Source organism: Pteropus vampyrus, unplaced genomic scaffold (genome assembly GCF_000151845.1).
Source record: "Pteropus vampyrus isolate Shadow unplaced genomic scaffold, Pvam_2.0 Scaffold92, whole genome shotgun sequence".
In the NCBI taxonomy this organism is placed as follows: Eukaryota; Metazoa; Chordata; class Mammalia; order Chiroptera; family Pteropodidae; genus Pteropus; species Pteropus vampyrus.
Window position 1 is genome coordinate 3,786,420 of NW_011888873.1, and position 27,468 is coordinate 3,813,887.

A 27,468-nucleotide genomic window follows, 5' to 3' on the forward strand; every position below is an offset into this window, starting at 1 on the left:
AACTTCCGGGACTTAAGAGGCTTATTAAAGGTCTCACAAGATTTCCTCAACATCAAACGACTCTTCCAAAATGACATTTTCAGATCTAAAGCAAATGAATCCCACACTTGTGGATTAAATTTACCTGGAAATATATGAAGGCTAAAATTAACTACTGAGTTCAAATAGTTTTAGTCACTTGATAATGCCAAAACAATGGACAGTTTGCCTAGAATTCATTTTAAGATAAAATACTTTATAAAAATTGTCTAAATGTACAAAATTTAATTATTGTGCCTTATTTTCCTTCGATGCTGCCCATTATCACTCATGTAATTATTAGTGGTCTATATCTGAGAGTATATATATTTAATATTGTAGAAGTTAAAACGGCCCAAAATATTTGTCAGTATATATTTGAAAGAAATGATATACTTGAAAGATGACATTAACTATTATCTAAGCATTTTGAACACCTGTGCTTAATTATCACAGTGTTTAGAATTTTCACTAGCAAATTCTGAATTTGAAATCTATAGCCAACTGGATTATCTGTTGAATGTATATTTAACAATGTGTTTATAACTAATTAACAGGCTGAAAAAGCAGTTTATTTAAATGATATGCTTTAGATAATGATGCAAGAAAATACAAAATTTCTGGCAGGTATTCAATAGAAAACTAAGGAAAGCGAGCCCATATAAAAAATTACCTGTTCTTATTCAAGGCTGGGTTCCTGTTTGTTTTCCTTACCTTTTAGCAACTGATTCTCAAAAGATACCCAGAGACAACTAGTATAATTACCTACTGTGCTTAAATACCTACCTAGTGGAGAGACATCTGCATCCATCGAGGATGATGGCCCTCAGAAGCTCTGTAAGATTCCCAAACTAAGAGACTGCAGAGGCTGCTATGAAATTTCAGGGGGAAGCCCACCCACACTAGCATCTGCATAAGACTGCAAAAGGTATTCACCCACCTTGCACAGAAAAACAGTTCAACCAGACTGGTTATGGGGTCATAGTATTGGTAGGTCTTGTGAACTAATGTAGTCAAAGGTTAGGTCACCAATATGAGCTTAAATGTACTTAGAGACCATTCCATACATTAAAGCGGTGGTTCTCAAACTTGAGCTTGCACTCGAATCTCTTGGAAGGCTTGTTAAAACAGAAGGTCTGGGGTGGAAGCCCAGGAGCGGACGTTACTGGTCCAGGACCTGCACTTTGAGAACCTCTGCAGAATGGTGATTGGCATATTAGTTTCTTGGTTTCCATTTAACTTCAAGACTAGCATCAAGATTGTATAACAAATCAGAAAATCAATTCAAAAGACTCCTGCTTAGAAAGTCCTCGCTGGCAGGTCACTTCAAGTAGTCCATTTAGAACAAACGGAATTTGTACAACATGAGACTCAATCCATCTGACCTCGGCGTCAAACGGCTTAAACTTTTTGTTGTTGTTTTATGTCATCTTCTGCCTTTATTGTTCTTCTCTTTCAATTTCACCTATCTGTTCAAAAATCTGTTTCCTCATCCTTTCTAATTTCATTGCAATTTTGTAAGTATTTACCATGCGAATTGGCCTTTATCTCAGTATCTGTTCTATTTTGGTTCTTTGTTTTCTGTATTTGTATCAATATTTCCATGTGCTTATAAAACATTCATCAATATACTATAATTCCACAAGCACCTTCTTTAGGGGTTCTCTTTCTTTTTTCTTTGAACTGAACACTTGGATTTGTGAGCCATGCAGAAGTCTAGCTGATAATTCACCCTAAGTAGTTATAACTTCCCAAAAAGTTTGTTTCTCTGCTTTCTTCATACAGATTATTTTGCTTCAATGTATTAAAATCTATATAAGAAGGAAAGAGCTTCCTCTACTCATTTCCTTTATCTACTTTCAATTTTGAATATTTTAAAAGCGCTGTGTAAATACACACATACACACACACAAAACCCACATACACAATCTCCTTACCCCTTTACACATCTGCTATTCTGAAGAGAAGGAAAATTAATAAAAGTATTTTTCTGCACAACATGCCTTTTCCCCAACTTTTCTTCCTTTGTAAGTTGCTGAGGACAAAGTAGTGACAATCGAGGTGATGTTCCTAGTACTGGTCACAGAAGATGCACTACCACATCCTGACAAGGGTTGTAGAGGTGGTAGCTTCTGACTTACAATACAGCAGCATGAAAAATTCTCTTACTGAGGTTCAGAGGGAGCAGAATTCTAGCATAACTGAAAAGAAAATCTCACACTGAATCTCATTATTGTAATTAAAGAGAAAGTTTTTTCTTTCATCCTTTAGATACCATTTTAAAACACACTTTCAAAGGTGGACACAGGAGAACCTAGAAGAGTACTTAACTGGTATGAGTAAAGTCAAAAGTATTTGAAGGACTAGTTTTTAATTACTTCTTTGATAACCACTGTGGTGGCAGTAATACTTGACAAAAGCTATAACAATAAAAATTAGCAAATAAAATCTAAAAACTGAAAAGGCTTGTCTCAAGGGCTCATAAAAAGGTGGAACATTTAAGAAATAATACAGTTCACCTAGAGTGAGTAACAATAAACTAAACTTAAAACCTTTTTCTCTTTGCATTTGGTTAATTTGATTTCTGCTAATTTTTAAATAGGACGAGTCTAGGAAAGGTGCATGTGCCATGTGTGTGTATGCGCGTATACATCTTCTAAAAATCGGCCAGGGCTTGTTCAAACTGGATTCATTATTTTGCTTCTAATATAAAGGTGTCCTTACTACAAATTTAATTGAAAATATTTTATAGTAATACACGATGCACCCCTGAATTGTGAAAAGAAAATATTTTAGACTTCTACTAATTAAAACGACTCTTTTATTTAAATAAACTTTAAATTATAGTATACACTTTGAAAAATATTTTAAACAAGGAAATGAAAACATCCCCCAAGTGAGTAATCAACATTAGAATGTAAATGATATATTTTGATGAAAAACAAAAGAACAAATATGTAATGATTCTAGCTGCGACACAGTGAGTTAGTGAGACTGATAAACTACTTCTTTGTGCTGATAGCATGTTGCGATCTCAAATCTATTACACTCTTGAACTGATGTGCTATTATCTTTGGACAACTTTCACGCCAGGTGATCTCAGCAAGAAAAATGTCTTAAATGAAAAGCTTATAAACAAGATACATTTCACGACTGTTACCTGAATTAATATATGCTATTAGAGGTTGTATAAAAAGTGGTTTGAGGCAAAAATTGTTTTTAATATTTTACCAAAAAATTGCAATATAAATGTATTAAATTATGCATTTTAGCAATTACCTCTGTATCAACTTGTAATTATATTAAATACACAAATATGTTCATCGTAAGTACAACAATATGTGTTACTTGATCTCTGAAAACTGGGAGGCAGAATTCTAGAGAGTATTAAGGTGATTTGTGGGAAATATATTTTAAAGAATTCTTTATTATCTTCCATGTTTACTTCTCAGTTTTAACTGAGAGATGTATATATAACATAAAATTTAAGTACAACTACAGCTGTATAAAACATATAGGGTTATAGCAGGAAGGAAAATATTTTTATTATGACTCGTTTTAACTTAGATGTGTCTATAATCAAGCACAGAATCATGTTACAGAGTTTGTTTGGGAGCATTAAGAACTGAATGACAACTGAGCAATTTAATTCTGAAAATATGTTGGAGTTTTCTTTACCATTATCAAGAAGGTTAAAATAGTTTAACAGTCTTTGCTTTACATTTTAGATATTTCAATGGCGTAGTCATCAAATGCATGAGTTATACTAGGTATTTTCTTACAGGTTTTAAGATATCAATTATATCTACCATTGGCAGTTATTACATACTAAATAAGTTAAAATTAAAATGGACATGATAAAGAACATCTTAAAATTGCTATGTGCTATTTGAATAAGGCTTAATCTATTTAATTATTAATCCCTTTAATTATTGATGGCCATCTATGCTTAAAATTGTTCAGTAAAGTTCTTTCTATAAATTTGAGAAGTGTGATCTAGATAAAGAATTTCAGGTATAGAGATAAGTATGTGAAGAACAAGAGAAGTTCAGGTTTGTAAGAGATGTTGAAGGTATCCTAGTCAATCAGATGTGTGATAGTGAGCAAGAAATATTTAACAACAAAACAGAAAACAACCAGTACAAAGAGTGGAAAGTGGTTAAGTAAAGCTTACTGAACACCTATTTACTGTGTGCAAATATTACCTAATTTAACCTTCACAAAATCCCCACTGTGTGTATGTACGTGTTCAAAATCTACTTTTTTAAACGAGGAAACTGAGACTTAATATGTCAAAGTTTATATAGGAACAAAGCTAGGCCTTTTTTGTCCTAAAATCTTTGCTGTTAACCAGTTATATAATATTGTAGTAGTCTCTATATAAGGTATATACCTTAACTCTTGTTTAAAACACACTTCTATTTGTATGTATCACCTATCTATTAAGCTTTTATGATATTTAATACATTGATGATAGTGGAGCCTACACTCAGCCCTTTTGTTGGAGAGTCACTAATGGCTATGAGCCATCCTGGGAGAAGAGTAAGAGTTCGCCAAGTAGAGGAGTTGATAGTTATGTCCTCACCTTTTAGATTTTGCAGGTTGTGTGTGATCAAATACAAGACTTTTCATAATACTTAGGGATGAGTTGTGGAGTAATCTTAACCGTTTTTAACCACTTAAAGATTAGCCAGTTAGCTCATTGCAAAGTACTCAAAGAGTTATAAACCTTAAAAATGAGTAAAATATATAAAAAGAAGAAGGTTTCAAATTTGCTGACCTTTTATGTAATGACAAATAGCTGTCATTAATATGCTACCAGCTGAAAAAATTATTAATCTGTCTTCTGTCTCTTCAAGGTATAGGTAGTATTCAAGAATGAATAAGAAAGTACTGCTTCTCTAAACATACTCTTAGTCCAGAGAGAATATTTTTAAAACTTACATTTGGAAATATTCCATCAATATATGATTTTGTTGCCAAGAACAATGATAGACATCCATAACAATTTTCAATTTTCTAAACTGCTTAAAAGTGCAAAACATGGTATTTTAGTGGGTTTTGTTCTTATTTATTTAAAAATGTGAAAATGCGATCACTTTCAATTAGTTTGCTAGAACATTAGAGAAATTAGCCAGATTTCTAAAAAAGTCGAACTCATAGAACCAGAGGAGAGAATGGTGGTTGCTGGGGCCAGGGGCTGAGGGTGGGGTGGTGGTAGTCAGGGGAAATGGGGAGATGTTGGTTGAAGGGTACAAATTTTCAGTTATAAGATGAATAAATTCTGGGGATCTAATATACCTCCTGGTGGTTATAGTCACTAACACTGTATTTATACTTGAAATTGCTAGGAGAGTAGATCTTGAGTGTTTTTAACACACGCACACACGCACACATACACACAGACACACAGAAGGTAACTATGTGAGTTGCTGTATGTGTTAATTAATTTGACTGTGGTGATCATTTCATAGTGTGTATGTATATATTAAATCATCATGTACAACTTAAAAAATCACATGTACAACTTAAATATATATAACTAATTGTCAATAGAAAGTTTATATAAATGTTAGACAGGATTGAAAAACTTAAGGTATGACTAATATTTGATAAGTAATTATCTTGTAAATTTATATTTAATAAATAATTTATGAAATGAATAAAATTAATATTGAAATAATATTATTTAAAAATATTATTTATTTCATTTTATCCTTTCAATTTTTATATATGCATGATAATGTATATAAGATTAGTACATTGTTACATCTGTAAGATTTATAATTCAACAAATACATGTATTTTGGGATTGAATGATTTTTTTTTTCCTTTCAGATATAACAGAAAAAATCTGGAGACACTAAAAGTAAAGGTAATGAATTTAGAAGTCGTGATTTGAGATCTAGACAAGAGCTAACACTAACTAGTCACGTGACCTCAGGCAGCTTATTAAATGTCAATTGGTCTTTAAAAGAATGAAAAAGATTAGATAATTTCTAAGAGTAATTCCAAGTAAGAAATTTGTTTTGAAATAGAGTCCATTTTTTTCTCAATAGTCACAACTTCTCCAAGTCATCTCTAACAAACTTGAGTTTTTCATACTGGCACATTATAAGACTGTCATACATATCTGCTGAACGAATGAATGCATTCAGGCTTTATTTTATGAAATACCACTGCCCCACCTCGGAAAGTTCCCTCCCCATATTATCATTGTTACTTTTTTTAAAAACAAATTCTGTATTTGAAAATTGATTTCATAGTTCATTTCTTCTAGGAAGTCACTTCAGTGAAACTGAGAATATAGTGATTATTCTCACAATACAAAAATACCTATCTCCAAAGCGGAAAAAGCTATTGTTCACAAAAATTAGTCGACTTTTAGGTTCTTGGAAGTTGTCATTTTCCTTCATAAATACTAAATCAATGATCTTACCTTTAAATGTGTAGCGTCAGAGACAAAATAAAATGCCAGGCACTTTATATATGACGTTTCAATGAATCCTTATAAAATTTTAGTGAAATATTATCAAACCCATTTTCTAAAAAAACAAGATAAAATGTATGAGTAATGTGCTCAAGGTTACATAGCTAGTAGGATGTTGAGATTTTAATCCAGATCTGTCTGTCCCCCAACCAATGCTTTTTCTAGTATTCCATGACCAGAAAGAAGCAATATTATATTAGTGCAGGATGTAATTGGAACAAGATGACTTCTGGTAGTAGCCTTTTAAGTGGCTCAGAACATGAGGTGAGATGCTAAGAAATCATAAAGAGGGTCAGAGAAAAATCAGAGGGGTTATCAAATAGAATTTATTAAGCTTAGTTGGTTAATTGCATATCCAAGAATTTAATCTTATGGGCTAAGAAGAAAGGGTTCTGAGAATGGTGTAATAGAAAACGGGCTTTACCTCGGGCTTGAAATGAAAGGAGAAAGAAATAAAACAGGCAAAAGTATGTCAAGGAAAAATGAAGAAACATAGGAAAAGATTAGCAGTTATCTCTGATAGGGTATATGTTAATTGGTAATGAAACTAGAGGATAAAATTTTAGAGAAAAACACATAGTTCTAAAATTGGACAAAAATTAATTCTAGGAAAAGATAAAATTGCCATGTAGTAATGAGGTTAAGTAGAGATAAACACATTATGGAAGGAGGACTGAAAAACGTATTTTCACAGACAACATTAGTGAAGAGTATAAAAAGTATAAAAATGTACTCACAAAACAGTTGATGAGGAAGAGGAAGAGCGGAAATAAATAAATCATATTCAGAAAACGATTATGATTTAATCACAGTCATTAGCTACGACCAGAATAATGGTACAGATGACTTTCTGCTTTGACCGTGCTCACAGAGGTGACTAGAAATGTGTTAGAGGTCATTAAGATTTCATTTCCCTAGCTATTATGGAAATTAAGGGTATCATTTATGAATATTTTACACAGATTGCTGGTTGCCCCAAACCAAACATTATCAGAGTATATAGTATTCACAATTTATTAAAATTGTGCTTTCAAAAGTCATTTAGGCCTATAGCAAATGATTAATGAATACTTCCTTGGTATCTTGATTGCTATTAAAAAAAAATGGTTCAATTAAACAAAATAACACTCCTACTCTATTGTATAGTACCTTCATCATGCTCAAAAGATACCTAAAGCTTTAAATACCTTAAATAAAATGGGGGTCTAACTTCTGACTGATGTGGAGACAATGCATCTATCAAAGGCTTTTACTGATTCATTCCAAACATTTACTACTTTAGTTAATTAAATGTTTCAAGCATATGAATAGTTGCCTTTCATTATAATTTAAGATATTTTTTCTTCTCAAGAACAAAATTAGCAGACTTGTGGTTCTTACCTACAAAAATTCACCTACTTTTTATTAAGTGACAGGCATAGTAAAAAAAAAAAAAACCCAAAATTTTATTCTGGTAAAATTATGGTTCAGGCTTGGCCTATCTAACATATAAAGATAATTTTGTTATTTATTCCTATAAATATTCCAGTTATGATAAATACTTTCTTTATCCATTGGAGAACAGAGAGCTACTAATTGATAAGAGATATTTGTTCAACTGTTAAGCCATTAGGTTATCTTAACCTATGCAATGGCTCTGATGATGAGGATGAGGATGAGGATTCTGACGTCATTTTTTGAAAACATTTATGGAGCACCTATCATGTGTTAGGTGCTTTACTTACATTATTTCATTTAATACATACAACAGTATTTTGAGTAGGTATTACTATTGTGTTGAAATCTATCTCAGATTTCAATAATTTGTAGATAATTACATAGTTCAAATGATGGGTCTAGGGTTGAAAGCAAGTCTGTCTGACTACAAAGCACATGCTCTTCTCATAATGCTACACTGTGCTTGTATCCCTACTAGATCTAACAGGTTTTTGTCAAGAACATATATCAACATTAACTCTTTGGAAAGACTAATTTTAATTATTTGCCTGATTCCTGCTAAACAACCAAGTTGAGGTTGTAGCATTACATTTGGCTAATAATAATCTTGCATTTAAAAATCATGCTTTTGCTTTCACTTAGCTTAGTAATCATCTCTGAATCTTTATTTCATATTTTATTTTAGAATGAGGTCTCTATTTCAGTGTAAGGAAATGGTTTTGGAAACCAAATTATAATGCTCCAAGAGACACATGGATATTCATTCTTTGATTAAATTCAGGACCAAATTTCTCTTTGTTTTATATTTTAGTGAATATATGATCTACCTTTAAAGCTAACATTTTACATTTAAAAAATGAAGATTGACCTTTTTGAAAAAAAATTCATTCAGTACGATGACTTCAAAATATGTCCCCTCTTATTCTCTTGATATTGTGAGGAATACAGATATTTTACGTATTATTTTAGGAGTTACATATTTTGGTAACTAACAGAAGCTTCTTCTGTGGAGTGGATGACAAAGTGTTAAATATTAGCTATGAGTTGGCAACAGAAACTAGATAAGTTCAAGTTGGAAGTTACACCTGTATTCAACTAATGGCTGCTTTTCCACTGCCTCTTACATTTGATCTTTATCTTATTATTTCCCTTAGGTATAAGATAATATGGGCTTAAAAGCAACTTTACTCTTGGGAATAAACATTAGTAAGGTAACCACACGTCCCTCGTTGCCCGGGACAGCCTCAGTTTATGCCTGTAGTTCCAGTGTAACTGCTCTTATTCCCCTTTCGCTCTCAGATTGTCCTGGTTTGATGATAAATTATGTGGTCACCATAGAGCACAAGCACTGAATTAGGACCATAATAGCTTCCTGAATTATCCTCCTCTCACTGAGACAAAAAATTTTTAAGCCACAAATTGAAATAAGCCTTAAATATAAACACCTCCTAGCAAATTCTTATACATCATAACTCCCTCTTTCTCTTTCTTCCCATTGCTCTTACAAATGCACACGTAACCCTTTATAGGCCTTTTAAGAAATACCATAAGTTATTAAAGGTGAAATATTTCAAAAGATTTAGGGTCCAACTGATTTTTACTATTTATCAGTATACAGTTTTAGATGAGTTTACAAGTTTTTTATTATTATTATTTTTGTTGTTGTTTGTTTTTAACAAATGGAGATGATGAGACTCTCAAAAATTAATCAATAATTTCTTAATCTAGGCCCAGGTTCAATTTTGCAATTTCTGTTCAGCAAGCCTAGCTTCTTCATTTTTGCACGTCTTTTCTATATTCTGTGATATTCTCTTTCCCCACCGGTGCCCTTGAGTCTCCCCAAACTACCTTTAATCAAATGGCGTGGGATCAATCAGTAAACAGAAGTCAGTGGATTATCCTCCTAGGGATATTTTACTTATTATCTTCAATTACAGAGGATCTTACTACTTAGTATCTTGCTAACGGTAATTGGTTATCAGCACGTAGGTGGAGGTATGTGCAAGTTTTCAACTGCCAAAGCTTTCCCCTGGTACTACTAAGGCCACGATGTGTGGACTGCAGCCTAGACTTCTAACTGGCAAGGCTGATTCAGACCCGATGCTCATATGATTATTCTGCCTTTCTCTAGTACCATTTGGAGTGAAGGTAAAAGTGGGGGAAAAAATGAGACTATCTTAGTTTAGTAAATTATACTTCTGTTTAGCTTTTTATTTTTTTAAAGATGTAGCAATTGACTTCATATTAAAGCAGCCCAGGACATCTCGATATTTAAATTAAACATGCAATAACATAAAGGTAATTTAATATGCAATTTCATACATTAATAATTAGCAAAGCATTACTGAACTACAAGGTAAAAAGCTGTGGGAACATAACTAATGAACTATCAATGCCAAAGTAGACTTCATAATAAAACAAGACTTTAATAAATGTTTTATTAAATGGCTACAAATGAAGCATTTTGTTAACATCTAATAGGTAACTGCTAGGCTACTTAATTCATATATATAAATGAGGAACTTGCAGGCAATTAACTTTACAATTGCTGAAGGTCAGGGCTTCTCAGTGAGAGTTACTGTACTATACCCTTTAAGTGTTGTGCTTTCCTGGGTCAGGTCTAAGCTTTTCCTCAGCTGCTCTATAGTCTAATAGCAGCTATTATTAAGCACTGAAGCAGCCAAAGTATAAAATAAACAAAGGAGAAGCTATAGGCTATCAAATGGCCTACCGGTAAAATATAGAAAGTATAAGAAATAGTGAGCTCAAAGAAAAGGAATATTAAGAAAAATTCTAAGCGAGTATTGCTGTTATATCCAGGCACTGACTGTTATTTATAGGCGATGATGAAATAATAAAGACATGCTTATAAATTGCAAATGCTTGTTTGGATCTTGATGAGACTCTAGGAGAGCTGAAACTCACTGGAGAATATAGACCAGAACTATTCTATTTACTGGGTAGAAACATACAGTACACAATAATATTGATTGTCTCCAGCAGCGGCAAATGTTAAATTAATTAGAAAAAGGAAATAAACATTTTTATGGAAGCAAGAAACTGCTGGGGAAAAAATGCTTTTTAATAAATCAAAATGAAAGCTACACTGAAACAGGAAAAGGTAGAAAATCTTTTATGTCATCTCTATCAATTTAGATAAACTGGAAGTCCACAAGTTACTGAGATTTTCATGGATTTTTAGATGCTAATTGATAACCAACCACCATCAATATACACTGAAAGCAGAAAAGGAGAGGAGACAAAGAGAAAAAGATAGATTCTTATCTCCACATAACTGAATTTCATACTTTATGGTTTACACCCTTTAAAGGACAGTTTCAGAAAAGTGAGAATCAGTAAAATGAGTATATGTAAAAATAGAAATAATTGTAGCTTCATCCTTTAAATGACAGTTTCAGAAAAGTGAAACTCAATAAAATGAATATATGTATAAATAGAAATAATTGCCAAAGATGAAATGATACACTAGATTCAAAACTTATTAAAGGCAGACACAAGTCTAGATAAAGTTGTTCATATAGCTGATACCGAGGCCGAGAATCATACTCAATAGGGAATTTTAACTAAAAAAGGAAAAATCAATGGTAAATAAGACTGGTTCTTCACCTCAAGAGTTCCAACCAAGTGAGACTATTAAAGAAACCACAATAGTACAGTGTCAGTGCAGTGAGAGGTTTTCACATCACTGCTTAGCTTGATTCACTGAGTACCCGCAAGGGGCAATGTCATGTCTTTTGATTAGCAATATTATTATATGTGAACAATGAAAAATGAGAAAATAAAACTACACCACAAATTAAAAAATTTAAACATGATATATAAATCTTAGGTTTATTATTCTTTATATCTATATGAGATAATATCATCTGGTAGATTTTCTTCCCATGTCAATTCACAAAAGCACACAATGAAATTCCATGGGTTGTTCAATAATACCATTGCTTTGTAACGGAGTTTCGAATGATATTTCTTTGATATCGCCCTGAGAGTGATTTCTTATATGCTCTGAATATAGAGAAATCAGCTACCATTTCACATAATTAATATAAGCTACAATAGGTTGCCCTCCTAAAAGCTATTTTCTTTCCTAACTTCTCGCCAACTAAAATTCATTATTACAATATGAGGAATAACAAGAATACATCCTCTCTTTCACCAAGATTATTCCAAATCTCTTTAATATAGACATGACTTCAAGGAATAGCAATTCTCCTACTGACACTCACAATTTTGGAAACTTTGTGCTATATATAACATCCTTAAAATTAAACACGTTTCTGATGACTTAACTTGACATATTTCATAAATATTTGTCAAAACAATTATTGTCAACTACAATGCAATTATCCATATTCAATTTGATGACTCAACTGTAAAATTACTTTTTTCCTAATAAAATTTTTCCAAATGACAATAGTGAATCAGTGTTGATTAGTTGTTCAGTGTGTGCTAAATAATTACACTGGATAAATTTAGCTCTGTGCTAATAACCTTAGGGGAAAAAAATCTGTATACATGGCTCTGTTTTAAGTGTAGAAATTTGACATCTGCCTACTTTTCCTGTACACTCTCTTTCTAATTTCTCCCAGAAGAGTGTTCAATAATACAAAATAAACCATAAAACTCAACTACTCTTAGCCGACACTGCAGATAAAAAGACAAGAGTACTTAGAAATCTAGTTCTTAGATCAAGAGTAAAAGAAAAGACAAAAAGATTTTTATTGTTGATAGCTAACTATGAGGACCTCCTGCTAGCTCATCCTCAGGGCAAAATTGGTTTAGATCATGCATTTAGTGGCAAATAAAAAACATAGTAATTTATTCATTGTGAGACCTATTTCTTCATCCAGAAGCTAATTTAAATGCTGACATTAACCAGGGGTTCTACAGAGCAGGGCATTTAAGGAGACATTCTCCCAGGAAGTCCAGAGTCCTCTATTTTACAGCTTTTATGCGGTGATGATTCTTTTCCTCTGAGACTAAAGGAAGCTTAGGGCCAGGCAGAAATAAATACTAACAAGATGTTAGGGGAACTTAGCTGCAAAGGGTCCAATAAGAGAGCAATGAGGTAGGAAACTACACTCTGCTTGTGTAATACTCGATATAAAGGAAACATTGGCTATTAAGGTTCTGTCCGAAGAAAGAAGGTAAAAGTTTTTGTACCTGGGGATATTCAGTAATGAAATGGATTAGCTCAAAACAGCTCTTACTGATCTATACTTCTATATGAATGAGTTGCCACCTGTAGGCCAACCTCTGCTAGAAGGCCTAATTTAAGAAGCTCACTGAAACACCAGTAGGTGCACAGAGAAAGAGCATGAAGCTGGTGAAGCCCCAGGAAGAGAAGAGTAAGAGAAGCCATTACACGGAAATGGGGGAAAATAATTTTGTATGGTTACCTATTACCAGTTGCATGATTACAACCAGAGGATAGAAGTTTCAGAAAGGGAGATTTCGATTCAACAAAATGAAGAATTTCCTAATAAAATTGTCTAAGAATGAATGGAATGTTGTAGGAAAGAATGCTGGAAGGAACTTCAGAGAGTAGGTCCACCCCGCTCAGACTGACTGTAAGAAAACAGATATTTCCTTAACAAACGGTCACTGACTTGTGCTAACGTATCATACTTGGGAGCCCACTATGATTTTACGATGTCATGGACACAGTGCAGTCTGTGAAAGTAGGGATGTCCAGCACCAAGTAGATGCTAAACATGTTCACTGAACCGTGGGACTGAGAATCACATTTTACATCTCTATCCTTTCTCCACATGTCTGATAATTTGCAGATAAGAAAAAAAATGGTAGTAGAGGAAAGTTCATTGGCCCGGAAATCAAAAATTTACCAATAATCTAGAATTGTTCTTCGAGAAGACAAAACACAGAGTATATAAATGTGATAAGTTTCTCTTTGTAAGAAAAATATTGAACGAGTTTATCTTTAAATTTTGTTGACTATAGTACAATGGGCATTCTCTGTGCATGTCCATCGTGTGGTCCTAATAATCAAGCGATCTGAAAATGTCACAGATACAAGTTACCTGCTTTCCAGTGGTACATTACTGCCAAGGACCCAGCTGTCCTGCAGCTGGACGGACTCGGGTGTGGTTTGCAGCTCGGCGGGCAAAGCAGCCGGCGGGGCCGGACTCTGGTTCCTTCTATTCGTCAGGGAGTTTCTATTGAGAGAAGTGATGGATGGATGATGCTGTGCAGAGTGCTGCTTATGGGAAGGTGGCAAAGGCTGCAGGGTGGACTGGCCTTGGTTGTTTGCAGGTTGCTCTGAAAAGAGAAAAGAAAACTTTATCTATATATGTACATTTACAGATATATACCCCTATGCACACTACTACTTTCTTGGGATCTGCTATAGATGAATTAGAACAAAAACTGCATGTAAATCCATAACCTAATAAATTTGCATATTATTCTATTAAGCGGATGTTCAGTGACATTCTCTAAGAGCAAGTTTACCCTTGATACACAAAGTTCTAATTAATATACAACAGATGGTAAAATTGCTTTTGGTTTTAATTTGTTTCAGATTTTTTTTTCATCTGGTTTTATTAACACCTACAGAAAACAGCATCTGACAGCTCCCCTAATGTGCCTTTAGATTTCAGCTTTTTTTTTAACAAACCAACCCTGAAATTAAATGGGTAATTTTGGTAGAACACAAAGGTTTTTGAAATGCATATAATCCCTATAATTATTTAATGGAGTTTTTTTAAGCTTTATTTAACTGCAATAAATTATTACAAGCTAGTTGCTAAACAGCGGTAGACTACTCTAGTTTAGTGCCTTCCAAATAAGGCAGATCGGCACTGTGATCTACTAATAGACGCTAAGTATTCTTTAGCAGAAGGTCACTCTGTGAAGCAGATGTTGTTTCATGGATATTTAACAGACTGAATCACATCTGATTACAACGTCAGAAGACTCATATACTTAATGACCGTTACATCCATTAGAACACACACAGAGCAGATTTTCCAATTTCACAGTAAGCAGTATAACTACATTTTGGAGTAAGTCATAGGTGACCAGAGCGACTCATGCCACTATGTCAGTGACACAAATATTCTGTTCTAAACCAGAATCATAACAAATCTGGCAACTTCAAGATATAAACACAATGCTAGATCGTGACCACGAAAAAATTCTTTAAAGCTAAGAAGTCAAAAGTTAAAATTCACAAAGTATTGTAACATCTGAGACTTACTTTTCAATATTATTATCTAGCTTTAGACATGCTAGAATTCACAAATACTACACTTTAGCAAACAGACAGATTACTTCTTAATTTAATGCTAAACTTATTATAGTTCCCCACACAAAATGTCAGTTTTTGACTAAATGTAGTTCAAAGTGCAATATAATTTTAAAGTGATGTATTAAATCACACTTAATATAAATGCATGTATTAAAAGAGAATAGGAAACACATGGACTATCTTTCATCCACAATGTGAACTCCAGCAGTGATTGTTAAGCCAAATAATATAGTCTAACACTGTAATTCTAGTTGCATGAAATGAATACATGATATCTAATAGTTTGAATATACACTATCAAACCTCTTTGCAGGGTACAACAATTAACTCCTCCTATAGCATATAATAGCAGTAATTACTGCATGTTTCTAGGGGTCTCTAATAATCCATATCATATCACTGAACAAGTAATAATTACTTACTCTTGAAATAAGGGGCAGAGATATCAGCATTAAATATACAAAACAGAGTTGCTTCCTTGTACAGTCTCTATTCTTGAAGATCTCCATACCGAAAACTATAGACATCTTGCTTGGTCCATTGCTTTGGTGCTTGTGAAAAATTATGAGTCTAAATCTCAGTTAAATCGAAATTCTCCTTTGAGGGAATGGCAGGGTTAAGATAGCACATAGTTTTAATGGTGTTAGAAAAAAATGAAACTAACAATTAAAAATTCATGGGAGATTTATTATTCAGGTACATGCAGTAATTAATTAGCTTTGTCTTCCCCAGCATCGGTGCATATGATTAGAATCTCTATGGATGTCTTCAAGGAACATTTCAAAAAGTTGCTTATACGGTGATAGAATAGCTACAGTTATGAGGGTCTAGACTAGGCTGATGTCAGTGGAATGGAAACGAAGAGAAAAACATTTAGAAGAAAAAAAGTATTAAGATTATGCCTGGAAAGAAGGAGAGGGATGAGTCAGATGACTCCATGTTTTTAAGCATGGCTTCATGAAAGAGTGGTATTATTTTACGTATATATCATATAGAGTAATGATATATATTAGATATTATACTATGTAGAGGAAAGAGCAATGTAATAGAAGTCAAAATATCAAATTTAATTCCTGTCAGGCATCAAGACAATGAGACTCAGTTTTCTCCATTACCCCATTTAGGTGTTAGTCCGATCTAAGAATTCAATGAAATGTACTCATGCATTCATTCATTCATGCACTTAGTCATCCATTCCATAAACTGTTATCAAGCCTCTAGATTCCAATGATGTGCTATCAATAACAGGTGAAAGCTCTGTGTAAATGATAAAGTAGTATGGATATTAAGATTGGCATTGAAAATTAAATGATTTTTAGATCTATTGTCATCGCATATTTCGATACATGGGAAAAAAGATTCCATTAAACATTTCAAAAATAAGTAGTGCTGCTGTGGCTTTCACTCATTCATTTGGCAAGTGTTTAGAAAGTATTTACAATGTACAAGACATTGTGAAAAGATCTGTGCTCTTTCCAGCTGTCCGTCCAGGTTACTTCAGCGTACGGTCTGCTGGGACCTCATTTGACTTGACTATAATCAGGAGACCCACCAATAAGACAAATCCGAATGAAAGCTAGGGTTAGTCTAAAATCTGATGGAACAGAGTAAGTGCGGAGCCTGAGTTGGGTGGCCAGAAATCTCAGTTCTGCAGCAGACCACAAAGAGAAGCAAAATCTGAGGATTCTGTTGGCGGCCAATGCTAGCTATAGAGATTCGGGCTTACAGGATATAAAAGTAGTTGGAATGTGCATTTATCTATACCAACTTATTCAAGATAGTTTAAGTTTATAAAGTATAACAAGATAAAATAAAATTAAACATAGTCAGAAAGGAAGAAAGAATAACAGAAAACCAAAAGTGGGAAAGATAAAATAAAGCCAGATATGAGGTTAGTGGAGAAAATGCCTGCTGTATAGTTCTATAGATATTTTAAAGAATGACACAAATCTGGTTCTAAATCGTCTAGTTTCCAAAACAAAGAAAAATGTGATGAGTTACATGATTTGTGTTTTTAAGATCAAAAAATTTGGTTAGAGAAGTGTAACTATTATTGGTACTGAGAATAGAGGGAAAATTCTCTTTTAAGTCCTCATAGGAAGAACGACTGGATATCCAGGGAAAGTTTCATGACCAAGGTTCAAAATGGACATGAGGATACAGAGAACAGTGTCTAGACTTGGAGACAAGCACTTAGAACCTAATAAAGGTGGGCAGATCCACATAAGAGCAACCAAAATACCAACTGCAGTCTTTGCTTTAAGCGAATCCATTGATACAAGCTTTGACTTGAGAAGAAGTTTTGGATTTAATGACTGAGTTATAGATGGGCCATTAGATTCACAGTCACCAGGTTTAATGTTCATGGAACATAGGTCTGAACATGTCATTTTACTATGGAAAACTCCAAATGGCTTCCTAGTGCCTATAAAACATATAATGAACTCTAACAGTGAATGTTATGCTTGTTCAAAGATAGCCTCCAAAATATTTTTGCAAACATTTCCCCATGAATCCTCTTCATGTATCTTTGTTCGAGTCGAGCTTGCTGTGTGCACTATGTCCCCCTCACCTTTCCCCTTGTGCATTGTTGCTTCCATCCAGAAAGACATTTTCCTCCATCTTTCTATCTCCAAAACTCACATATTTCAAACTGTAAGATGACAGTTTTTTTTTTTTTTGAGTAGAAATTAGTTATTTCTTCTCTGAGTTTTCTTATTTTATTTATTCCCTTTTTACTACTCTTTTCACTTTCCCCTTTGTACTGCAGTTAATTTTTTAAGTTTCATGTTCCCTGTTGGATTCTCCATGGGCAATGTTCACATCTAATTCACTTTTGAACCTCTAAGGACCACACAGGGATAGATACTCAATAAATATTTCTTGAATGAATGATGATTTGTGAAGAAGTCAATGTCGAGGGGGTTGAAGTGGTGAAAAGTGACACCTGCCATAGTGCCTTTAATTGTAAGGTAATTTGCAAAAATATCTTATTTTCCCAACTACATAAATCCTGAAAGAAAGGGACTCTAACTTAAATTTCTTTAGATTTTTCAGTACCTTCACTAAGCTTTGTACTTCAAAGACTCCTAAAAATGTGCTGAATGATTGGTGACATTTATGCAATAATAGCACCTTAGAGGGTAATCTCATCCAGGCAGGGTACTATGTCACTCATCCCAGAAATTGGTTTTTAAGAATATTTCTTTGGAACCACGGCAGATGTTCTAATATTTAAAATCTACCTTTGAAGATGTGCAAATAATGGAATGATTATATGAAATATATAGAATATTTAAAATATAATTACATAAGACATGAGATAATATATATTACAGTTTACCAAATATAGTATGTTTTCCTTCTATTTTAAAGCTTATGATTACAAATGCTCTAAATTAGATATTTTAGAAAGGTATAAGTAATTTTTTCAAAACATTCTTCCCTTTATTAAAAAATAAAATTTTTGGTACCACGCTAACTGGAAATTATATATTATACCTATCTAGTGCCCTTCCTCAGTTCACCTTTTCCTTCCTTCCTTCCTTCCTTCCTTCCTTCCTTCCTTTCCTTCTTTTCCTTTTTCTTTCTCTTCCTTCCTTCCTTTTCTTTCTTTCTCTCTCTCTCTCTCTCTCTTCCTAAGTTCCTACTGCTCATATAACTCGTGACAGCCTAATAGTTGCTTGTTTTTGTTTCATAGACGGAATAAAAATTATAATAAATATTTTTAAAACATATTATATTATTTTAATCTATATTAGATGGCTAAGACTTTGGTCATCTTGCTCAGCCCGTTATCACCAAACAATTTAGCTCTTCAATAGTGTCATTTAAGGCTGTCACAATAAATCTATCAGCATGGGGTAATAACTTGGATGACGGTATACACTGAATAAGGTGTATTGACCATTAGACCAGGAAAATGCTAGGAGCCTTAGAAGGTATTTGATAACAGGACAGATTACAGTTTAAGCAATTTTTATAAAACCCAAATTCCAAGCAAACATAGGGCGTATTAACTGACTCTGCAGCAGGAAGAAAAGAAATTTTTGACAAATTTTCTTAGATAGCAACTCTGCTGTTATAAATCAATAAGGTGAAAGGTGCCATAGAGATAAATGACAATAAATATGGGATATTTATTTTTCATGGGATATTTTCTTAAATAAGTTACTTTTCTCTCTGAGCTTCATTTGTTTTATAATACTATTTAAAGGACCTAAAAGACAGAAAGGGTGACATCTCGTAAGTACTAAATGGTAACTTAATGGCAAGGTAGAAACGACTCCCTCCAAGGCAGGACAGGAGGGAAAACAAAGTAACTGAAGAACCTTGTCAGCAACTAATAACATTATCCCGAGAAGTAAGAACACGCAATCGAATATGTCTGAAGAGAAAATGTTTTTCCATTAACAGGTAAGAAAACAAGAATCAGAAATGGCATAGGAATCAAAAACAAACTAATGTCTTGCCAGTTCCCACAGAAGAGGGAATTTGATCTCATAGTTCTCAGGTTGGTCTGAGTCTCTTTTTCCCATCTAGTAAGAATGCAGAATCGTGTCAAGTATTAAAAAACAGAGGGCAGGAAACACCTGGTATTTGAACATATCTGGGCATATTTGCCGGTTTAAATTTTTTTAGAATTAAAAGTTACTACTGGCATCCTCCAGACCGCTGTGCGCAACTCAGCTCTAGTGCCTGTCTGGGCTCTGGTCCTTGGGGAGCAGAGTGGAAATGGACCTTCAAACAGGAAAGCTGGGAGAGAAAATAATGCCTGCTGGGAGATAAAAACGTGTGCATTTGTCTGTGTGTGCCTCTGTTCACGTGGGAGGAACTGAAAGGTGAGCTGAGATGAGAGGTGAGGAGGAGAATGGGGTTGGCAATTGCTTTGAGCAGGGTGTCACCACAGCTACTCCAGCAGCTTTGTCCTACCCACTTCCTTCACTATTCTTCCTTCCCTAGAGCTTAGTCGTGTGTTGGCTGCAAGCGTCTCCGGGGAAGTCCTCTAATTTGGAAGGGAGACAGCAGCTAGGGGCTGATACTTGTGCTGCTTTAAAATAATTTTTTTGCAGTTTAAAAAGTCTGCTAACAAAAGACAAATGCGGGGACATGGAAAGGGCGTTGGAGGGAGGGTAATAGGAAAATGGGGGTGAGAGGGAGGGCGCTGAGGGAGAGAAATACAAAAAAACAAAAACATTTTTAACTTTACCAAACAGAATCAATGTTACGCAAACACCTATTAGGCATTCATCTGCCTATGGCTTACTTACTCTTGGATACTAACAGCAGCAAGTTGAATAAGGAATAAACTCAGATTCCCGTCTGTTCTCTTAGTGTCTACAATATATAGACAGACAGACCATGCTGAATTAGACAAATATTTAGAAGGAGCCAAACCCATTTACTGGTGATTAGCAAAGATGGGTTACAGCCTTTGTTTCCATATCTTAAAGCTGATTCATGCTCATTTCACTTCTTGGCTACATGTTTACCTTGTCCTATCTGTCTCAGAAAAAAAAAAAATTAGGTCTTTTTTCAAAACTGACCTCTTTCTTAGAACAGGTCACTAAAACATATAAAACTTTTTGTTGTGTGTTTTATTACCGTATTAGTTTTAACCATAGCGACCAGAGCTTGGAGTAAATATTCCCAGTGTGCATGGACCTAATCATAGTCAGCTTTTGAGTCTGAAAATCCCAATCTAATTCTTGGATTTAGCTTAGTCTTTTGTTTCATTATCAACTAAGTGGCCTCATGGAAATAACTTTTCCCTGATTTTCCAATGGTAAATTTAGGTAACAACATCTCCTTCATCTGGCTACTTTTCAGCAGCTATGAGGAAGAATGTACTATAAAATCAAAAATTTTATGACACTAGAAATAGTAAATTATTTATAAAAATGTTTCCTTTGCCCAGGAAACATCAAGTAGCAAGAACTTTCCTTATAAATGGGGAAAATCTGAGTTAAGGAAATACACAATTTTAGTAAGACGACAGCTCAGCGGAGCTCATATTAGAGCAAAATTTTTATGGCACTGTCTGAAAGTTTTCACCACAAATTATCACTTAAACATTTCAGATAGTTGCATGCAAATCAAATTAAAATTTTAAAAATGTGTTTAAAAACATAAAATCTTGTATAAATAAACAATATTGTTCTTATTACTTTCATCATCAGACAACTGATTATAAGGCTATTTATATAAAGGCATTTGGGTATGGAAAACCTTAGAGATAAATAAGCTGTACGTAAGCTGTACTTACTGAGTTAGTGAGAATGTAGTTTAGTTTCTTTAGGGTCATTCTATGAAATGAGGATTAGAAGAAATCATCAAAGTATAAGTTTTTAAATCTTTGCATTCTCTTTTTTCTCTTTGAGAGTCCATTGTCCTTTTCTATCTCAAGCAATGTGGAAACCTAGATAGACAAAATGTCACCTTCCTTGCTATATAATACCCAGAATTTCTGGTAAAATATAATACATATCTTTGAAATTAATTCATTTAGTATATCTACTGAGTGTCTAACAGTTGCCAAGCTCTGTTCCAAGCCTTGAGGATGCAGCAGTGAACAAAACTGCCAACGATCTCAGTGCACCAGTGGAACTTATACTTTAGGTTAATATAAATGAATTGGAAAGAGAAGATGGGCCAGAAACAGAGCAGAAAGAAAAAATGTTGAGAGCATATGAGCTGACACTGTAGCTTCCCCGAGATCTGCCAGTTTCTAACTATTTTAATGTACAAAGAAGAATTAAGAGAGAATGCCTCAATTGTTGCTGAGACCCCTACATAAGGCCTGGATCCTTGAAGTGTTATACCCTCAGTCTATGGGTAGACTTAAAAAATGTTCTCATATCAAATAGAACAATAAGGAATCTTGCTGTGTTGTCTTCAGCTCTGGATGGGGAACAAAACTACTCCTGGAAATTTTAACCACTGGCCTGGGCTTCTCTGGGGAGTATAAGGGTGAAACATACTATCAACAGAGTTCTGGAATCTCAAGCCAAGAAATTAATTACAGTCTAAAATTATATAGTTTAAGAGGAAACAATCCACACTGAGCCAAATCCTACAGACAAAATAAACAGCAGGAATTTTTACCTTTGCCAAAACTTCAGATAATATTACCATCAGATAAAACTAGTGTGTTTAGAATAATTAAAGACTTCAAAGAAATTTTTAAAAAAATGTTAATAAGACATTATGAAAAAATAAGCAGTTTAAAAAAATAAAATGTGTGTAAATATGATAAATAGTCATAATATTAGAAACTTACTGGATAGTTTAAACAGTGAATTAGATACAACTGTAGAGAGTACCAGTGAATTGGAAAAGAGATCTGGGAAAATCACTCAGGTGGCATCAGAAAGATTAAGCATGGCTGAATATTAAAGGGTAGGTCAAAGAGAAAAAGACAGAATGAGAAAGCCCAGCGTAAAACCAGTAAGAGTTCCAAAAGTCACGAAGAGCATTTTCTTTACAGTTACTTAGAACAGCTTTCTTCATACTTCCTAATACCATACTTATAGCTGTGAAATTATACAGAACATGAACTTACTCATCGCCTTCTCATTTCTTATGAATTATCTCTGCTATCCTTTTTTGTTATTGAATGACAGCTTTTATTTTATTTATTTTTTTTTTTGGCTTATTCTATTAAATAGCTAACCTCTTGATTGACAATAACTTCTCTTTGAGGATATTCTGGCTTCTATGGTTGCTGCTCAAGTGTGTAGTTAATCTAAAATGTCAAATACCCTAACCTACTTCAGTGGGCAGAAAGAAATGTAATTGGCTAACTTTTGCTTGTTAAAGTAGTTCATCTTTTAATTTGTTTAACACTAGTAATACTGCAGACATATTATTCTCTATTGACATTCCTAGTTTTGCATAATTATTTCTTATAGAAACTACATAAAACTTAACTAAATTACATGCATAAAAAAATGAATAAAATGCCTCTAAAATATTTCGGTGTATGTTTCAGGATATTCTTCTACCCATTTAAAAGTATTTTACCTGAGAGAGTACACAATAAAAGAATTGTTGACAATCAATAAACACTTTTCTCTCCTCTCATTACCTAATAAGCATTTGATTTTTTGTGCAATTAAATTTTATTGACTCTAAATGGAATATATATGATATAAATGAAGTACATATTTGGGTATGGATAAGGACAGGCTACAAGGCTACTAAAAGCTATTATAATGTGACAAGTGCTTATAAAGAGTAAGGAAAGCAAATCCAATATTCCAAGTAATGCAGAATTTGCAAACTTTTCATGTTCTTTATCACGAAGTAAATGTCTAGTATAGAAGAAAGAGTACCAGAAAAGCAAACAGGAGAGAGGGTTGAGCACTTGCTTTAACTAACTAAACATAACTACATATAAATCAATTAATTTCTAGGTCTTAGTTTTTCTCCTTTGTAAAAAAATGGTGCTTGTGTATGTGTGGGGGTGTAGGGTGGGGTCATGCAATAAATTTTAAAGTTTTTTAGCTTTAAAATTCTCTTTCTGTTATACATAATATTTCTTGAAACATTAGCTGTGTTATAAATATTAAAAATTTAAAGTAATTTAAAAAACCTATCATTTTATCTGAAGTTATACATATAAAACATTGAAAGGACAAAGAACAAAAAAAATACTTTACTTAAATGTAAATATTATGAAAACTCCCCCATATTAACTTATGCCATAAACACCATACCATATTATCTTATGTTATAAATACTAAAAATATTTTTATTTTTAAAATAAACCACTCTATATTACCTAACGTGTAGCTGGTAAAATCTTAAGGTACATATAGTGCAAATCATTTTATAGTAAATTTAAATTTATTTCAGTTTTCTATATTAAAATTGTTTGTGAAACCAAGTATGTAAAAAGCCAGGGTGCAACTTTCAAACTCAAAATAAAATTAATCTGCTTTTTACAAGTTCTGATGACAATTATAATACAATTTTTAAATTACAGGTAATCAATTGTAGGAAAGAGATTTAATCTTCAACTGAAGTTTTTTCTAATTTTTATTTTTAAATATTTCAGCAACTACAGAAGAAATAAGTGATCTGAGAATACACAAAAAATACCCAGCAACCCTGCTGATCTGGCTTCCCCCAAAATATTAACTTCGCCATTGATTTTTTTTTTCCTAGCATATTATTTGATATCATATTTGTTATCTGCAGTTTATGGAGTCCACATTGCCTGTAAATGTCTTACACTAAAATATAATCAAATATTTTAAAATTTCCTTCCAATCATATTATGGTCTTTGGGCAGAGATGTGCATTGTCACAAACATTAAAAATTACATAGATGCAACAGACTTCAGTAGAACCCATACATCTTTTACGTTGCCACGTGTAGTGAGGGTGATCTGTTAAGTGAAAACCAGGTCATGATGCTCTCTGATTAAAAGGGAAATAGAGTCATAATTTAAGCTGACACACACATATTTGCTGAATTCCCTTCTCTGTCTTAAATAATTTTGGGGTAATTTTTTGTACGAATATAACACTAAAAGCTTCTTCCAAAGAGATATTTGCTGCTACTTTAATGACAGCACCAACGGAAAGCAGGATGGTACAGTGAAAGAATACTAAATATGGGAGATATGAAACAAGTATTAGAATAAGATCGTGTATATGAAAGTGTTCTGTAAATTGCAAAGTACCACAGAAATGTGAGGTACTATTATTGTTTAGAGTATAAATGATCTGTATTTTCTGAGGCTTTGCTGTGCCTTTTAAAATAGTGGTAAGCAAGATTTGCTGAGCTGGAAACCTGAGACTTTCTATTGGATGCTAACTGACACTAGAAACCTCATAACAGAAGTTCAAAAGAAGCAGGTTTGACTAAGGTATCCTTTCACAGATCTTCTGATCTTTTATTTCATGAGTCTACAGATATTTTAGTGCCAGTTTATTAAAATTTTCCATAAAAGAAGTAATTAAGCACTAGATTTACAGTGGAGAAGATTAAAGAAGACTTGGTGAATTAGTCTGCATGTGCTACCATGACAAAACACTACAGACTCGGTGACTTAAGCAAAAGAAATTCATTTTCTCGCAGTTCTGGTGGTTAAAAGTCCCAGATCAAGGTCGTGCAGAGTCAGTATCTGGTGAGCGTTCTCTTCCTGCTTTGTAGACAACTAACTGCCTTCTCCCCATGTCCTCACACGGCGGACAGAGAGACTGAATAAGCTCTCTGTTGTCTCTTCTTCTAAGAACACTAATTCTGTCAAATCATGGCCTTATCCTTACGCTCTCATTTAATCTTAATTATGTCTTTCGAGGTTCTACCTCTAGATGGAACATGGACTTCAACATATGAATTTTGGGAGAAACAAACATTAGGTCCATAACACCTATGTTTAAGTTCTCTGTCTGAAATATAATAACTGTGTAACTTTGAGCAAATCAATTTCATATTCTAAGTTCTCCAATTCCTCATCTGTAAAATGGAGGTAAAAATCACTCCTATACATAAATGTTGTGAGGATTAAAGGAGATAATGCATATTAAAGTATTTTTATAAACTGTGAAGTGCTACTTTAATGTAAGGTTCTCATTTTTTCCAGACTTTTCCCGTTTCAATTCTTTTAATGCTCTATTTGAATATATAGATATACTCTATATTGCCAAAGATGTTTATGTATGAGTATGTTCATGAAATAATTTCTAAGGGAGATCTTTGAAAACATAATATTGTAATTTCTAAATTTGAAAAGGCAAATATACACCTAATTAATTTTCAAAAGTATCTTATAACCATTTAGAGTGTTTACTTAGGATAATGTATCACTATCATAAAAGATGGAAAGAATGTATATTATTACAGAAACAAACCCCTGTGTCTGCAGGTGGCTGGCTAAAATTTGCTTCAATACTGTATACTGAACTCATATTTTTTAAGTACTGAATTTGTATTCTTTGCATTTAAAGCAACACACTAAAAATGAAAATGTAAAACCAAAACATGAAAATGTAAAGATGAATGAAACAACTTTATGTTTTATGGCATTTACTTTGAAAATCTGATTAAGATAGATGTCTTTAGCTCATAATTCTTCAATGTCACGTTGTCATAGTTCCCATCAGCAAGATGTTTTAAAGGCTTTCGATTAATATTGCATGCCAGAACTGAAATTACATCCTTTGTCGTTTAGTTCTTAATGGTGCAAGTGATATCTATCAAGTAGTGTTTTATGAAGCGTGTGTGATTTTTATTGCAGGCTGTTTTCGCAAATCTTTTTCAGGTTTCAGAAAGACTGCTTAGGGTTTACAATAAATATATCCTTCTGTTGAAAATCATGATGATTCTTAAAACTAAGGTGAAGCTTGTATTATTAGAATTTACTTATCAATAAAAACCTTCTACTTGAATCTATTATATTCTCATTTGCAAATAGTCTTGAATACATTTGCTTTTACCCAGATATTTTAATAAATCACTTTATTATAATATAATCAAACTATGTGCCAATTCCCTGTAGTTCACAAAGCCTTCATCAGTTAGCATGTACATTATCTGCCTAGTAAGGACAATACGTTGTATATGGATATAGTATATATCAACTACCAAATGCTGACTGTGCTGCAAAAGTGTATGTTTTCTTTTTAAAATATAAGTATTAATTTATTTTAAGAGGAATCTAGTGTCTTGACATTAATTTCAAAATTTCTAAAACTCAAACACACTGAAATAAGTCATTTTCATTTACTAAAGACACAGAGCCATAATAGAATCTTACTTATGTATAAATTAAAAGGATACAAGTGGAAAAAAGAGACATTATATCTGATTTTTTTTTTTTTTGCTTTGAACATAAACCAACTTATTTAAGTCCTGGCCCTCTCACTAACGTATCCTACTCTTTCAGTTTTGATTCTCTTTATACATAAAATTAGGGAATAGATTGTGATATCTACAGACTTTTTTTCCAGTTTTAAAAAAATCCATATTTCTATAGTGTTTTAAATGTGTGTGAATGCACACATGGTTGAAAGCTTTGGTTGCTAATTTTAAGTCTCAAATGTTGTCACAATTTATCACTTTGTATTTAAAAAAACGTAAATCTAATAAAACAACTGATCAAAAACACAGAGGACAATAGCAAGGGGCTTATTCTGGAAAGTGTCTCCCTCAGGCCATATCTCCACAGTTGATACAAGATACAGCTGGCTACATCTCTCCTGAGTTAGCTGTGATCTTTAG

At 33.2% G+C, this 27,468-nt stretch overlaps 1 protein-coding gene across 1 annotated transcript in view; it reads right to left on the reverse strand.

Moving 5' to 3' along the window:
* TENM3 (teneurin transmembrane protein 3) overlaps window positions 1-27,468 on the reverse strand; it is a 426,084-nt gene that overhangs the window by 158,825 nt on the left and 239,791 nt on the right. The window contains exon 3 of the mRNA XM_023532882.1: window positions 14,008-14,245. Within this exon, the coding sequence (XP_023388650.1) occupies window positions 14,008-14,245 (238 nt within the window). The remainder of the gene's footprint in view (window positions 1-14,007; window positions 14,246-27,468) is intronic.